General features: G+C 46.8%; 1 protein-coding gene across 3 annotated transcripts in view; it reads left to right on the forward strand.

The window, feature by feature from the left end:
* DRC2 (dynein regulatory complex subunit 2) overlaps positions 1-17,397 on the forward strand; it is a 78,170-nt gene extending 60,773 nt beyond the window's left edge. For 2 of the 3 annotated variants that reach the window (XM_083169070.1, XM_083169068.1), the window contains exons 4-9: positions 1,178-1,347; positions 10,405-10,543; positions 10,718-10,915; positions 13,081-13,299; positions 15,613-15,765; positions 16,345-17,397. In XM_083169070.1, coding sequence (XP_083025196.1) covers positions 1,178-1,347; positions 10,405-10,543; positions 10,718-10,915; positions 13,081-13,299; positions 15,613-15,765; positions 16,345-16,662 — 1,197 coding nt within the window. In that variant the 3' untranslated portion in view covers positions 16,663-17,397. The remainder of the gene's footprint in view (positions 1-1,177; positions 1,348-10,404; positions 10,544-10,717; positions 10,916-13,080; positions 13,300-15,612; positions 15,766-16,344) is intronic. The other variant, XM_083169069.1, reaches the window with a different exon arrangement.
* The last annotated feature ends 243 nt before the right edge of the window (positions 17,398-17,640 follow it).

Here is a 17,640-nt window from a genome sequence, read left to right on the forward strand (position 1 = left end):
AGTCTTCAAGGATCCCTCATTACCATCAAGTACATTCTCTTTCCGGATTTCTTCATTTCCCAAGACCCCAGCCTGCAGTCCGCAGTGCTTGAACTGTCATTGTTTAAATGAACTTTTTCTTCTTTACAAAGTGCCGTGCCGGCTCAATTCTTATTACTGCTAAACTGCCACTTGACAAAGTATTCAAGCGTGTATTGTTCTATTTATGAATTCTATTATTAAACCTGCACGATTTAATCCTTCCTCCTCTGGTCCGTCTCCGGTTGCTACACACCACACGACTTCATCCAGCCCTTCAGTTGTGACACATTGCGTTACAGCAGGTCCTGTTCAGAGAGACCCACTTGGCCGGAAGGAGATTGCACAAAGGCCCCTATGTGGCCGCCCACACATGTGCGGCGGGGCCACAGCCGCCGGTTCCTACCACAGCTTGCTACGGTTGGACAGGATGGCGGGACGACCGGATTTCAAAGTGAACACACATACATTTTGATGTATGTGTGCGCACTGTGGACTGTGTTCTACTTGAAATCCAGTCGGCAGTGGCCAGATCCTGTTCCGCTGTGTGTGACTCCACAAAGCCTCCTTCCTTTCAAGCGGGTTCCAGTGAACGAGACCACTTGACTTTTTCAGCAAATTCCCAGGTTGAAAAGCTTTAACCCAGTAATTTGCGGGTGGTGTGAATTGGGGTCAAGCTGCACCTGGCGAAATGACCCGGCACTCAAAAATGCTGGGTATTTGCCGGGTAGCCAGTGTGAAAGAGATACAGTATTATTGGTTTACTGACAGATGAAGCATTTACACAGGTATAATTAGGGTTTGCGTCTCTGCTTAATGTTATGCTGCCTTGCATAGCTACTTTAGTAACACAGGGGCAGATTTATTAAGCTTGGTGCAGTGATAAGGTGGCTGGTACTTTATCACCGGCCAATCAGCTCCTGACTATTAAGTTACAGGCTTGGTTTGAAAAATAACAGGTAGTAGCTGATTGGCCGGTGATAAAGACCAGACACTTTATTACTTCACCAAGCTTAATAAATCTACCCGTCAATGGGCAGTATAAAAAATCATGCAAAAAACATGCTACATAAAAACAGAACAAGTCATGTACGATTTCTATATACAGTATTTGCATGAAAATGTCTTGGGGCCTGATAGAGATGTCTGTATGTTTCAGTCACTAATAAAGGATGTAGAGGAGGCAGAGGAGCAGTACAACCATGCCCTGCGTAGTCACCTCCAGAACATTGACCAGCTTCTGGAGCTGCAGAGGGAGCGCCTGGATCTGCTGCAGGAGGAGTATCAGCAGGAGCTGGAGACTGTGCAGAGAGAATTTGATACAGAGAGGTATTGTGCTACAGGAGGAATGTTTGTTGAATGCTGTCTAACTGGGAGCAGGTAGTGTTGCCAATAGCAATCACACATATGCTTTCATTTTATTAACTGACCTAGAAAAATAAGTTCACATCTGATTGGATGCTGTAGGGGGATGCAGTCACTAGATCTACAAGCATTAGGTTGACAGTCATTAGGTCGACCATTATAGGTTGACGCATGAAATTGTTTGACATGGTCATTAGGTCGACATGGAAAAGGTCAACATGAAAAAGGTTGAAATTAATTTTGTATGTTTTTTTTTTTGTACTATCCTAGTGGGCAGAGAGGGTCTGATTCAGGAATGCGGATTACAATCCAAATTCGACCCCAGCCCCGATGGTCGGGGTTTGCGCATGCGCATTTCTGCACATGTGCAAACCCCAGCAGGGAATGGCTTCGGTGAGTTACACATGATCAGCACACCATTGGTCGCACCGTATAAGCTTGCAAATTCTTTCTCAAATGAACAAAATCACGTGCACTACAGGTGGGGCAGATGTAACATGTGCAGATAGAGTTAAATTTGGGTGGGGTGTGTTGAAACTGATATCTATATTGCAGTGTAAAACTAAAGCAGTCAGTATTTTCCCTGCAGAGAAACAAAATAACTCACCCAAATCTCTCTCTGCACATGTTACATCTGAGCCCGCCCCCCCCCCCACCCCTGCAGTGCGCATGGTTTTGTCTATTTGAGAAGGAATTTGCCTTTGCTAGTGAACCAGAATAAGGGCCTTTGTCCGTTTGTATATAACACAGTGTTGCATTAAATGTGTGCAAAATGCACAATACATGCCGTGTTTCTGTCATCCATTTGCTTGCTCAGTTATGGTTTTTATACAGAGATAAATAGATACAGTCTTCCAAGTTATTATGTTAACTGAATATGTTCTTCACAGCACATTGATATTCTCAGGCAATAACCCCACGCACCTCATAGGCATTTTCTATGCTGCATATGTATTATTCACATATAACTCCACCCACCTCATGGGCATTCTCCATGCTGCATAGGCAGTATTCCCATATAACTCCACCCACCTCCTCCTAGTCATTCTCTACATCGCATATTTATTATTCCCAAATAACTCCACCCACCTCATAGGCATTGTCTATGCTGCATACGTAGTAGTCATAGATAACTCCACCCACCTCATAGGCATTGTCTATGCTGCATACATAGTAGTCATAGATAACTCCACCCACCTCATAGGCATTGTCTATGCTGCATACGTAGTAGTCATAGATAACTCCACCCACCTCATAGGCATTGTCTATGCTGCATAGGGATTATTCCCAAATAACTCCACCCACCTCATAGGCATTGTCTATGCTGCATACGTAGTAGTCATAAATAACTCCACCCACCTCATGGGCATTCTCCATGCTGCATAGGCAGGGGCGAATTTAAGGGCCAGGCCGCCCCTAGGCACAACATTTTTGTGTCCCCCCCTCCCCCTATTTTAATGTTATCATATATGTATATACATTGTTATTTATATATTTCATAAAAATGTAACTGTAGCCCACCTTAATATTTTTTTAAGCACTCTGGACTGCTCACTGTACGGAGGACCCAGAGGGAGGCACTTATTAGTACAGTGATTAGCACAGTGTCTCCGTCAGTCTCTCTCTGGCTCACACACTGTGACTGACTGAGCGCAGGGAGGATCTGCACGCCGCTCAGCTCAGCTGCTGGATACACAGCAGCCAATAGACTGTGTGTGTGTAGAGTAGCCAATGGGCGGGAGCCGGCAGCAGTGAGCCTAAGCCATTTCCGGACGCGCAGGTGGACCGTCGGACCAAGCCACTAAGCGGTGATGTAATGTGCATAGCAGAGTGGGTGGGCAGTGGTGGGTGACAAGCGGTGCTGCCGCTGACATATGATAATTCATGTCTGCGGCGGCGCTCATCACTCGCCGCTGCCCACCCGCTGTGCCATTTAACAGAATGTCAGCCTGCCTGCCGCCCTTAATTGGTGCCTCACGGGCCTAGGCACAAATCCGGCCCTGTGCATAGGCAGTATTCCCATATAACTCCACCCACCTCCTCCTAGTTATTCTCTACATCGCATTTTTATTATTCCCAAATAACACCACCCACCTCATAGGCATTGTCTATGCTGCATACATAGTAGTCATAGATAACTCCACCCACGTCATAGGCATTGTCTATGCTGCATACGTAGTAGTCATAGATAACTCCACCCACCTCATAGGCATTGTCTATGCTGCATAGGGATTATTCCCAAATAACTCCACCCACCTCATAGGCATTGTCTATGCTGCATAGGTATTATTCCCAAATAACTCCACCCACCTAATAGGCATTGTCTATGCTGCATACGTAGTAGTCATAGATAACTCCACCACCTCATGGGCAGGGCCAGTGCAAGCCCCCCGCCTGCCCCAGGCAAAACTCCCCGACGCCGCCCGCCGAGGTGGGGGGGAGGGTGAGGACGATACTGCGGCGCAGGGGGGGGGGGGCGATACTGCAAGCGGGCGATGGGCGGCGCGGGGGGGGGCAGCGTTGATTACCGGGCGGGATGGGGATCGGGGAGGGGAGAGGGAGGATTACAGACTCACCTGCTCCCCGCTCCCTGCTTTCTGGTACCTCTCTATGGTACCTTGGCGGCTCAGTACCGCCCTCCAGTGACCGGCGCCCTAGGCAAATGCCAAGTCCTGCCTAGTGGTGGCGCCGGCCCTGCTCATGGGCATTCTCCATGCTGCATAGGCAGTATTCCCATATAACTCCACCCACCTCCTCCTAGTCATTCTCTACATCTGAAAGTTCTTATAATATTTATTCTGGTGGATGATAACATCTGGTGGCGCTAATTGAGAGCACAAACTTTTTGCATGTACATTCTCTACATCGCATATTTATTATTCCCAAATAACTCCACCCACCTCATAGGCATTGTCTATGCTGCATACATAGTAGTCATAGATAACTCCACCCACCTCATATGCATGGTCTATGCTGCATAGGTATTATTCCCAAATAACTCCACCCACCTCATAGGCATTGTCTATGCTGCATACGTAGTAGTCATAGATAACTCCACCCACCTCATAGGCATTGTCTATGCTGCATACGTAGTAGTCATCGATAACTCCACCCACCTCATAGGCATTGTCTTTGCTGCATAGGTATTATTCCCAAATAACTCCACCCACCTCATAGGCATTGTCTATGCTGCATACGTAGTAACCATAGATAACTCCACCCACCTCATGGGCATTTTTTACACTACATACGTAGTAGTCATAGATAATTTGATCCACTTCAGCAACATTCACTATGCCTCATACGTGTTATTCACAAATCGCTCCACCCACCTCAGAGGCATTCTTTATGCCTCATTCGTATTATTCACAGATAACTCCGCCCACCTCAGGCATTTTGTACACTGCATACGTATTATTCACAGATGCCCCCGTCCCACTCGGAAAGCACAATCACTCTCTAATGGACAAAACCATGTGCACTGCAGGTGAGGCTGATGTAACATGTGCAGAGAGATTTAGATTTGGGTGGGGTTTGTACTTCAAACTGATATCTATATTGCAGTGTAAAAATAAAGCAGCCAGTATTTACCCTGCCCAGAAACAATAAAACATCCAAATCTAACTCTATCTGCTCATGCATCAGCCCCTCCTGCAGTGCACATGGTTTTGTCCATTAGAGAGTGATTGTGCCTTTCCGAGTGAATCAGAATAAACCCCATAATACCCAGAGCAGTTCCCCATACACATAGTGCGCAGAGCAGTTTCCCATACACATAGTGCCCACAGCAGTTCCCCATACACATAGTTCCCACAGCAGTTCCCCATACATATTCCCTCCTTCTCTTCAATGTGCAGCCTGCCCCCTCTCTCTTACCTGCCTCTCTGCTCTCAGCTACTCCTCATCTCCCATGTATCTTCTGCATTGCAAGGTGTCTCTTCCTAATTCTGTCCTGTCTGACGGTGACCACTGACAGCGGGTGCCGGACGGGGTCCCGACAGTCGGGATCCCGACGTCGGGATCCCGACTGTTAAAACACCGATGGCCGGCGGCTATTTTCCCTCGTGGGGGTCCACGACCCCCATAGAGGGAGAATAGAATAGGTGCGAGCGTAGCAAGGGGCTTTGTTGCGCTGGCCACGCTGTCTGAGGCCAGGCAGTAGGGATCCCGACGTCAGGATAATGACTGTCGGGATCCCGACTGTCGGTGGGTCATACCACACACGGGGGACAGCAGCCACAGCTTCCCATGGCAAGGGCACCGCTGTGCTGCCTGTGCTTTGCGCTGCCAGGGCTGCTGTCTGTCATACATTTTGACAGACACAGGATGCGGGAGCCGGCATCAGTATCAGTGGAAGGTAAAGGGCCTCTTAGGACCTGACTGTCATGCGGCAGTGAAGGGTCCCACTTGCAGCTTTCCACTGCTGCTGACTCCATCGCCACTGACAGGGTGAAGCTGGGTGGGCGGGTGGATGTACAGGCTCCTCACATCCCAGGGATGCATTGCGCAGGTGTTCGGACGTCAAACGCGCAATGCATCCCTGGGAACGCTAATTCCCATGGTGTGTCACAGGCAGCAATGAATAGGCACAGGGGGTTTTCTGGGTACTCAGACCCCCACCCCCCCTGCGTGTGCCACTGCTTAAATCTTCTTCACAGATGTCCCATAGTGGTCTCATAAGGAAAGTGTGAACAAATTGCCTTTAGGCAGGCTAACTCAGCAGGAGGTGGAGCCATGCAGGAGTGCTGCTGGTTTGGATGCTGACAATGTGGCCACAGCTGTGAACCATCACCAGTGGTGGCTCCAGAGGTGGGGTTGCAGCATGGTTCAAATTTTAAATAGAGGAGCCAGACCAACTGCCATTCCAAACTGTGGCTCCACTATTTGAAATCTGAACTGAGCTGCAGCCCCACCTCTCCGCTGATTAGCACATATGAAACAATTATGCCTATCTTCACCTTGCCAGATCTTAAATTTAATTACACCAGCCCTGACATTACATTCCGTCATCCCCCTTTTCTTCTAGGGCATGTCCCCTTTTTCTAGCAATGTGAGCTGTTGGAGGGGCGGAGTGCACACTGGCTCCTACTGTGCATTCATATTGGAGACATAACAGACATAATCAGGCCTGATCGCTGCTGTGCTAATTCGCACGATGACTGATTATCGATAGACTATGTGTACACACGGGTTACAGTACACATGCGCGAGGCCACAGTGCGATGAAATATTGCTACTTCTTCTCATCGCTGGCTGTTTGCAAGGTGATTGACAGGAAGCTGGCTTTGGGGGTGGTAACCGGCCATTTTCTGGGAGTGCAAGGAAAACCGCAGGCGCGCCCAAGCATTTTAGGGGAGGGTGTGTGATGTCAGCCCCGGCCCCAATCAGGTGCTAAGTGAGCCGAGGGCTACGCACGGGCTGCACACAGTGGTGAAATCATTGGATGGTGAGTGAGCTGCGAATGGATATGCAGCTTTTCGTTGAGGTGCCAAATCTTGATACAGTGTCCTTGTCGACTTACGTCAAAATTTGGGACAAAAAAACGTGAAAAATTATGTCAACTTTTTGACGGTCGACCTTCCCATTGTCGAACCTAATGCTTGCGTCGACCTTCTGACCCTGTGGACCTTAGCCATGTCGACTTATTTCATGTGTTGACCTAATGTATGTCAACCTTCATGGTGTTGACTCTGACTCATACCCATGATGGAATGGCTCTGCTAATTCGTTGCCATGCGATCAGGTCTGAATCAATGCATTTGTATCATCTCGTTTGGATTACTGCAATGCCCTTTACCTTGGTCTACCAGCAAAAGAACTGCACCGATTACAGCTGGTACAAAACACAGCTGCCAGGCTGTTAACCAACCAGCCCCGCTCTAGCCACATTACTCCCATTCTCTACTCCCTTCACTGGCTGCCAATAAAATGGCGAATCATTTTCAAGATCAATCTACTGAGTTTCAAAGCCCTACATGACCAAGGCCCAAGGTACCTGAAGCAGCTTCTGATTCCATACTGTCCCACCCGATTACTGCGGTCTGTAGATGAAGGACTTTTAGCAGTACCTAGGATCTCCCGTAATTCATCTGAGGGTCGAGCTTTTAGCCATTCAGCTCCGACTTTATGGAACTCACTTCCCCGCACAGTTCTAAAGACCCCCACTCTAGAATGCTTCAAAAACAGACTCAAGACTTTCCTATTTACTCAAGCGTTTCCTTCAGTCCTTTAATTAGTGTTTATGAAAAGCTTTTCTGTACTGTATTACATTCATTCTGTTTGTTAAGCGCCTTGAGTCCTATTGGAGAAAGAGCGCTATATGAATAAAATTATTATTATTATTATTATTATTATTATTATTATTATTATTATCAGGCCCTATACATCCCCCCAATGCACTTAATAGCTTTATAATGCCAGCCCCTGACTGCCTTCTTCACATACATTTTCCAACTGCATAGCTGTTCTTCCCAGGTGATTCCGCTCCATCTACTCTACATACACATTGGGGACGCTGGATAAGAATGCGTTACAGAGATCCATCACACTGACCATCCACACTAGCTACATTAACCTTGTCTGCAATATTCTCTACACTTCACATTTGGCACAGCACATGGCAACTTCCACACTGCATTGTCACTGTACATAGGCATTGCATGCATTGTCTATGCAATCCTATATAATAATAGGCTAACGTTGCTTGTCACCTTTTTGGGGGGAATTAAAGTGTTTTACGTGCCAGCGGCCACTAGGTGGCACTCGACGGAGCAATTCAAGTACGGCTGCTGGCACTGTTATGTTGGTGGGCTGGTAACTAGCGCAGTAATAATGCTCCTTAGAAATGATGTCCACTCAGACAGGGTTCTGAAATCCACATACATGATCATTATGTGGTAAGCATTAATTTCCTTAAAACGGAATGATACTAGCTACATTTACAGTTAAAAAAATACATCTTTCTTTGAAAATTATTTTAAAGATCAAAAACTGGAATGATCTACTATACTGTTATTTCAGGCACTAAACTAAATATTGAATTGTACTTGCATTACCTGCTACATGACAGTAGTAGTAGATTCTTCTATCCGCTAGGTTCACATATCCTTAAAACAATACAATGAGTTTTTTTTTTTTTTTGATGTGCCAGCTTATAAAATGTACCTGCTTTGAAGTTATTTATACCGCTTTCAGACCACAAATGCAGGGTCGCACCGGGACTTTGAAACGGTTCAGTCCCAGTGCCATTCTGCATGTGCAGTCTGTTCAGATGGCAAAAGCGATCCGGCAATATTGTGGAGGTGCGTCAGAGCGTCATCAGGGGCGGGGGAGGAGGCAGCGCTTAGAGCTGACGCCTCCACCATAGTGTGAACGGGAAACGGCTCGCTCGACCCATTTAACCCGGTCACACTGCACAACAACGAACCGGTAAGAACCCTTCTTTATACCCGGTTCGGATTTCCGTGTTGCTATCGGTTAGCTGTAACCGGTAACCCCTATCACATCGCACCAATTACCATGTCGAAACGGCAAGAAACCGGCATGAACCTATTAATTTTGAGCGATGTGGAAGGGGTATATGGGTTTGATTCCCACCATGGCTCTAACTGTGCAGAGTTTGTATATTCTCCCCATACCTGCTTGGGTTTCCTCTGGGTACTCCGGTTTCCTCCCACAATCCAAAAATATACTGGTAGGTTAATTGGTTCTCAACAAATTAACCCTAGAATGTCTGTGTGTGCCTAAACATGTGGTAGGGAATATAGATTGTAAGCTCCACTGGGGCAGGGACAGATGTGAATGTTCAAATATTCCCTGTAAAGCGCTGCGGAATATGTGTGTGCTATATAAGAAACTGGTAATAAATAAATAAATAAATAAATAAATAATAAAGGAAATTAGCCATTTCTGCAGTTAAAATGAACAGCAAGTCTACACTTGTTATAGCTCTGTGCTGACACCTAGTGGACAAACAGCTTATTTATGAAATATCACGTGCAGGAAAAGGGCACACGCAAATGGGGAAATTTGTGGGATGCATCTGTTGTTCTGCATTTATGTTACTAAATTATAACTTTTAGGGGGTTTTAGGGAACAAGATGTTCATCCTTCTCAAGGTAAGATTTGGCCAGATATGAGCAAATGTATTCTATGCTGAATCACACTAGTGTGCCTAATTTATTTGTGGCGTGAGATATTTGAGTGACCGTTGTCTGATGTGGAGGCATTTCTACCAGTGTTTCTAGCTTTACGAATGCTATGCAAAAGTGATACTCAGTGAAAATAGTTTTGACATAGTGCTATCTATATAAAAGGATTGTGACTAAATAGTAGTGAGGAGAAATCTAGCGTTATACACAACCCCCCCCCCCCTAGGGATAGACCAGCGTTATACACATCCCCACCCCCTTAGAAAACACCACTACAGCACCACCCACCATCCACCATTACTAGGTGATTCATGGCGCCCTCCAGCCAACTGGTGACTGGTGCAGCGAGTCTGCCCGCACCCCCCCCAAGCGGGTCTGTCCGCCCTCCCAAACCCCACTCCCGCATGTGCAGGTCTGCCTGCACACCATCCACGCGAGCAATGAGTCTGCGAGCATACCACCCCCCCTGGATCAGCGGGTCTGCCCGCAACACCCCCTTAAGCGGGCCTGCCCCCAACCGGAGCGGCAGGACTTACCACCCCCCCTGAAGCAGGGGAGGGTCTGCCGACGCCGCTGATCCAGCCGGGGGGGGGATGTGTGCGGCCATACCCGCTGCTCTGGGGAGTTGCAGGCATACCTGCTGCTCCAGCGAGGGGGGGGGGGGGGGGTGGATGCGTGCAGACCCACCGCTGCTGGGGGGGGTTGGCTAGACTCGCTGCTCCAGGGGGGGTTTGCGGCCAGACCCAATGGAGGGCGCGATGAATCACCTAGTTTATGTATATATATATATATATATATATATATATATATATATATATATATACACGGTTCATCAAACATTAATGAATACTGTGTACAATTTCCTATTCAGAACGATGATCATTGAGCAGAAGGAGAAAGAGATGTTGTATCTACAGAATGTGATGCTGGCCATGGAGCAGAACACCTCTGAGAGTGAGAATGAAGCTAAACAGGATTTTCAGAGTATGAGAGATGATATAAAAAACAAGGTAATTGCCCTGGTTGAAGATAATTATGTAGATTCAGTCTGAGCTCTGGGAGCTGCATTGTTGACCTGCTTTCACCAGAAAGCCATAGGCAACAATAACTATGCTTAGCACACACACGTGTGCATGTCAGACTGCTGTTTTCTCTATGAGTAATACTGGGCTCTCATCTGGCAGAGCTTGGAGGAGAAACACTCGCTACGTGTGGTTCTGGAGGGCACCGTAGAGGATCTGTGGAAACAGTTTCAGCAAGCCCTGAAAAACTACACAAGCTCCACAGAGGACCGCAAGATCGCCTTTGAAGCCTTAAAAGCAAAAGATGAGAAAAGTGCTGAAGAAATTGCTTACCAGATGAAAAAGCTTCAGAAGTTTCAGGTAACAATCTGCAACAATATATTCTTATCACATTTAAAGTAAAGCTACACAACTTTATAGACTTTACAGTATTTGTATCACCCAATTCTAGAATGATTGAATAACATTCTGTTGTGTCAATAGTGTCTAGCACATTTTGCAGTACTTTACAACGAATCCCTGCCCCAATCCAACATACCTGCCACTGAGGAGAAGAACAAACCAGCCTACATTATTCAGATAATTATTCTGCCAGTTTTCTTGGTACTGCGAGAGGAAATCAGACCACACAAACAAAACCTGTGCCCCTAGAAGTAATAAAATAACAGTACATTGGCACCAGCATGTTCCCCACCACAGCAGTTAAAGTGGGGACAGGGACGGGATGGAACGGAGTTACACAACTTGTAATTGTGGGCGGAACTAGTTCCACCTCCACCACGGACCTGCACAATAATTCTATCCCACCAGGGACGTCAATAGATGATGCAAGTCACAGTAGTGTCACTAATGAGCTTTAGCCCTTTTCCTCAGGTCCCAGTGGCTCCATGGTTCTTCTTCACCTGCAGTCTGTCCCTCCAGGTACTCAAGGGGAAATGACTTTCACTAACTCTCCAGAACCGCAATGGTTAGGCCCAGTCCCACCAGCATTTTACTAGCATGTACCCCTTCCAGCAAGCATTCCACCAGCATCCACCAGTAACTATTATACCAGCATGTGCCCCCCCAGCAAGCATTCCACCAGCATGTGCCCCCACCAGTAAGCATTCCACCAGCATGTGCCGCAAACTACCAGCATGTGCCCCCACCAGCAAGCATCCCATACACCATGTACCCCCACCAGCAATCATTCCACCAGCAAGCATCCCTCCAGCATGTACCCCCACCAGAAAGCATCCCTCCAGCATGTACCCCCACCAACATGTGCCCCCACCAGAAATCAATCCACCAGCATGTGCCCCCACCAATAAGTATTCCACCAGCATATGCCCCCACCAGCAAGCATACCATACAGCATGTACCCCCACCAGTAAGCATTCCACCAGCATGTGCCCCCACCAGAAAACAATCCACCAGCATGTGCCCCCACCAGAAAGCAATCCACCAGCATGTGCCCCCACCAGCAAGCATCCCATACAGCATGTACCCCCACCAGCAAGCATCCCTCCAGCATGTACCCCCACCAGCATGTACCCCCACCAGCATGTACCCCCACCAGCAAGCATCCCTCCAGCATGTACCCCCACCAGCAAGCATCCCTCCAGCATGTACCCCCACCAGCAAGCATCCCTCCAGCATGTACCCCCACCAGCATGAACCCCCACCAGCAAGCATCCCTCCAGCATGTACCCCCACCAGCAAGCATTCCACCAACAAGCATCCCTCCATCATATACCGCCACCAGCAAGTATTCCACCATCAAGTGCCCCCACCAGAAAGCAATACACCAACCCCCCCCCCTCCCCTCTTCCCTGGCAAGCATTCCACCAGCACGTGCCCTCACCAGCAAATGCCCCCACCAGCAAGCATCCCACCTGCATGTACCCCCACCAGCAAACACCACACAAGCACTATACCACGCAGATAGTACTCATGTCAATATTAAACACTAGTCTGTAACTCCATAAAAGCATAACATAAACAGCCTGTACCCCCAGAAGTACTATAAACAGTACATTCATCTCTGGGCACTTCTATTAATATTATTGTATCACTAATGCTCCTATACGAAGTGCATTTTACTGCAGCCCAGGACATAAAAGTAGTATGAGCTGTGCACATTGCAGAATCTTGTGACTATAAAGGTTAAATGCCAGCAAGCAATTGTAATGTGACTTGGGCACACTACAGATGGGACATTTTTTTTAGTCTACCTGGTGACTGGAGTTTGTCTAACTTTGCCTACAAAGACAAGGTTGGACAGATTGTAAGCTCCTTGGAGCAGGGCCCTCTTCCTTCCTGTTCTCACAGCACCCTTCTCTTGCACTTCAATCACATCTCTCTCCTACACAGCTTATACTGCCATATCTTCTCACTTGTGTTACACTCTTCCTAGTAGTACGTGGACAGTTCCTTTGCTTCCTTTGCTTCCCTACATCTCAGCTGTATTGTGCACTGAGAATGCAGAATACTGAACTTACTTAGTTATTTGCTTTTATACTATTGTATTGTACCTTTTCCATCAGGAATCGATAGCAGCCCTGAGGAATAAGATTGCAGCTCATTCCCGGGACAGTGAGAAGCAGAACCTACAGCTGCGAGATAATAAGGAAGTGGTGCACAAGCAGTTCCAGAAGCTGAAATCTCAGATGAACCAAGCCAGAGCTGCAGATCACAGTAACCTTACCACACTGACTCTGCAGAGCAATGCTGCACTCAAGGAACTGAAGAGGGTCCTAGACAAGGTACACTTACCACCAAATTATACATATTATAGTAGTATTCCAAAACAAACGTAACTTAAACGTGAAAACCTATTCTACTCTCCACAACATCAAGGGGGTTCACGAATGTTTGGAGAGTCCCACTGACTCCCAGAAGAGTAGTTTGCTGTACAGCATCCCTCACGCTTCCTAGTGAAATGGACAGCATGGTGGGCCTTATTCAGCATGGATCGCTAAGTTGAGAAAAGGCATTATTGATCATCAAACAACTGCGCAGCGCATGCAAGGAACGATGTGGGTGTGTTTGTCCAAACGCAGATGTGCCTTGGTGTTTTTCGGGTGGGTCTCTGATGTCAGCGACATAGCATCATGGCACTGCCCTCTCTTCACGTATCTGCCATGCAATGCATTATGGGTGGACAGGGCCTAAAGATAAGAAGCACATGCGATCAGCTGCATCTCTTCCGGAGGGAAGGGGACATAGAGTTTGCACGTTGGTGGAAATTTGGGAATTTCTCTGTTCATGAGTACTATGACAGCACTCTTTATTGTTTTCTTGCTCACGCAAAATGTACAAAGGGTCACACTGAACAAGTAATGACAATGTAAGCAACTAGGCACATTCCTGCATGCTCCATTCAGGAGAATCACAGGTGGTTATCAGTAATAGGATGGATCTAGCTTCTACAGTTTATGTTTTCTGACTGTGTTCGAAGTTAGGCGATTTCAACACTAAATAAGTTACCAGCTTCACTCCGTTAAACCGCTTCAGGAGACTCATTCAGAAACGGTTGCAATGTGGCTATTGGGCCTATTTCAGCATGGAGATAGCAATTTTCTAATTTTACCAATTGTGCATGCATGTACGCCACAGTGTGCATACGTGAGGCCTCAAACTGTGGTTGCATTCTGGAAAATGTGTCCGCAGTCTGAGTGACAGCGGAGGGAACCGACGCAGTATTGAGTAGGCGGCAACGCGTTGTTGGGTGGACAACGTTTTCAGGGGTGTTCTCAGCTTTTAAAGCATATAAGATCGCTCATTGGACTGCTCTTAAGACCAGTATACGATCAGGTCGTATGCAGGTTATTCTGATGTATGGCCAGCTTTAGGCGCCCATTTATCATTCAATATTTGCGGCTAAATCCCCACAAACACCTGTTTTTCGGGGGTTAGCCGCAAATATTACATATCAATAGAATGTATCAGAAGGAACCCTCTTGCACTGCCACCGGCCGCATCCTCCATGGGTTTCTATGGGGGATGCAAAGCTGCCCGATGTATCAACATCAAGCAGCAACGATTCGTATCCCTGAGCTACCGCCATGCTGAGATGGCGGTAGCCCACTGTAGCCTATGGAGTTGGCAGGGGAGTCAGCGCTAACAGCGCAAGCGCAGACCCCCCGGCGCCCGGCTCAGCACATCGCAGGGACGGGCTCCTTTCGGAGCCCTGTCCCTGTGTGTCAGGGATGATACATCCCGCCGATAGGATCGCATTTTACAATGCAATCCTGGTCGGTAACATTCCACCCAATGCGATCCATGATAAATGGGCCCCTTAATCAGCAACACAAGCTGCAGAAATGGGGTGTCAGGCAAGCTTGGAGGTGTGATACAATGAAGTCTCACATCCACATACTACAACAAATCCTTTTTAGTGTTGTTTCTGTGTATTTTGTATTTGCTCCCCTAGCTGACAATCTGGCGCTGATTCAGCAATGTACCCACAGTACACGAGACTCCTGAGCTAATTAATGTTCTTTCCCCGGGTTTGACATCAGCACTGCCCTATACAGAATACAATCTTCAGGTTGATTTTCTTATCTTGCACTTATGTACACTTTATGTTTTCTTGTAAATGCAGATCTAATTCTCATTGGCAGCAACATTTGTTTTGTAGCTGGTTGAAAATAGCTGAAGAAATATATTCATAGTGTTCTCATTAATAACCACTGAATAATTTATTCAGTAATATGTTCGCCCAGCAGTCTGAAGAGTGTGCGGTATCGGCGCCTACTGCCCAGACACACCCTAGGATAAGAGCCATACATAATGGAATTAGGGTGTTTCCATCATCTCCACGTAAAAGAAACAAGTGCTTGATAGTTACACAGATACGAATGGAAGAGGTCCTTTCTCTTTGAAACCAATTGAGTACCCTGCCTTTCATTTGCATACAATGCCCCTGACATTGCAGTGGAATTCATTTAACAATGGACCAGAGACAGTTAAAAATTTAAATAATTCAATAGAGTTTCTGGAACAAATGGGGAATTATTGACCTACTTTAGTTTGTTGTATCATAAATAAAAAGTTCAGCTTTGTCCCGTGTGCAGGGTGAGCATATACTACATGTGGCGGAGATGTGCCGCAAGCTGGAGACGGAGGAAGAGAAAGTGCTGCCGTTCTACCCATCTTCCCTAAGTGATGCAGAGAGAGCGGAGGCTGAGAGAGCCAGTATGGAGATGCCTTCTGAGCAGTTGGCACTGGTGAGCACGGTGACAATCCCAACCACCATACAGTAATACCATTTATGTTATGTGATTCATACATAGTTCTTGGTCACGTGTGTGCTAAAGATCAATGCAAAACAGTGAACATGCAGTTGTACTACACCAAGGAGCATATGCCTCTATTATTGCAGCAATAAGAAATTAACATTGGCCCACATGTAGTAATATACGGATACTGGGACATCGGGGAGTCTGTCCCGGCAGTGTATTAGGAGAGAAGTGATCACATCAGCAGTCACTTCCATCCTCTCTTGGGACCCCCGGGTGGCTGACATTGCAGGGTAGGGTCCTGGGGGAACACGCTGACAGTAAGTTCTACAGAACATAGGCAGCTGGGGCCAAGCTCCAAAATGTTTCACACAGCTTGTAAATATGACAGATTTGCAGCCCTTATAGCAACCTATGTGACTGGACTGTGCATGGTATATTGGGGTGATAATATTTGTGACAAATATTGAATAATAAATGTGCTCCCCAAATGTCAGCACCCAAGCGTGAACAAGCTCTCAGAATCAGCTTAGTTATATTGTGCACTAATATATTCCTCCCTTTCAGCTAATGCAGGACTACACAGCGCTGGACCAGTTTTGGAAGCGGTACAATAAAGTTCTGCTTGAACGCTGGGCACTGGAGCATGAGAAAGCTGTGCTGTCCCAGGATAACCAGAAGCTCCGCATTTTGTTGAAGCAGTACCTGGATGGCATCTCTGTGAGCGATGAGGTCCTCACCCAGCAGAACTCACTGCTAATACTCAACAACCGCAGCAACTTGCCTCAGAGAGCTCCGCCACAGGTTCCGGTCACTGACAAAAGGGTGCAGCGTCCTGTCCATAATGTAATTGAAGCTGCTCATGTAGTTAGCCGTACCCTGTGACCACACTTATGCTGCATCGGTCACTCGGGCTTGTGACCTTGGCGCCACCTGTAGGGAGTGTTCTATTTTTTGTACTGTGTACGTTTGACCAAATATCTGTGCGCAGAGGAAGGTTACCTGCATAGATCCCACAAATATATCTCTCTCTTGGTCTGGAGGAGGAGGACTTGAGTAGTACTGTAGTAAATAAAATGAAACAAAGAAAACTCTCTTATTACTATTTGTCATACATTGTCATGCAGATTTGTACACAGAAAACCCATAAAGTAGATAGTCGCCAACCAACAATATTTCCCAATGACATTTCTCATATACAGTAGATTGTATAAGTGTTTCACATGATATCATATGCAGTTCTTAGCCTAAAGACAAAGCAATTACATGTAGACTCCAATCACCAGTACACATAGATCCTCATTTATATTTAGTTGTTCAAGCAGCTACAAGGTCCCGCTATGTTACGCTATGCACACACTCATTCCGCCATCAGCCCGGATTGTGGGATTTCACTTTAGCGAGGCGGCATCTTAACTGAACGCTGGCCATGCGAATTTGCGTCCGTGAGATCATGTCTGAATTACCCCCTATGTGTGCAAGTGGCACTATTACAGTGCACATTATATGGTGATTCAGGTTGGTTTGCATAGCCAACCTGAATCAGGCCCAATGTGTGTAAGCGGCTTTACTATTGTGTGCATTATGGGGGTGATTCCAGTTGGCTCGCAAAAGCAAACTCCTTTAATGGACAAAACCATGTGCACTGCAGGTGGGGCTGATGTAACATGTACAGAGAGAGTTACATTTGGGTGGGGTGTGTACTTCAAACTGATATCAATATTGCAGGTTTAAAAATAAATCAGCCAGTATTTACCCTGCACAGAAACATAATAACTCAGCCAATTATAACTCTCTCTGCACATGTTACATTTGCCTCACCTGCAGTGCACATAGTTTTGTCCATTAGCATGCAAAATGTGC

Source organism: Crinia signifera, chromosome 2 (assembly GCF_055691185.1).
Source record: "Crinia signifera chromosome 2, ASM5569118v1, whole genome shotgun sequence".
In the NCBI taxonomy this organism is placed as follows: Eukaryota; Metazoa; Chordata; class Amphibia; order Anura; family Myobatrachidae; genus Crinia; species Crinia signifera.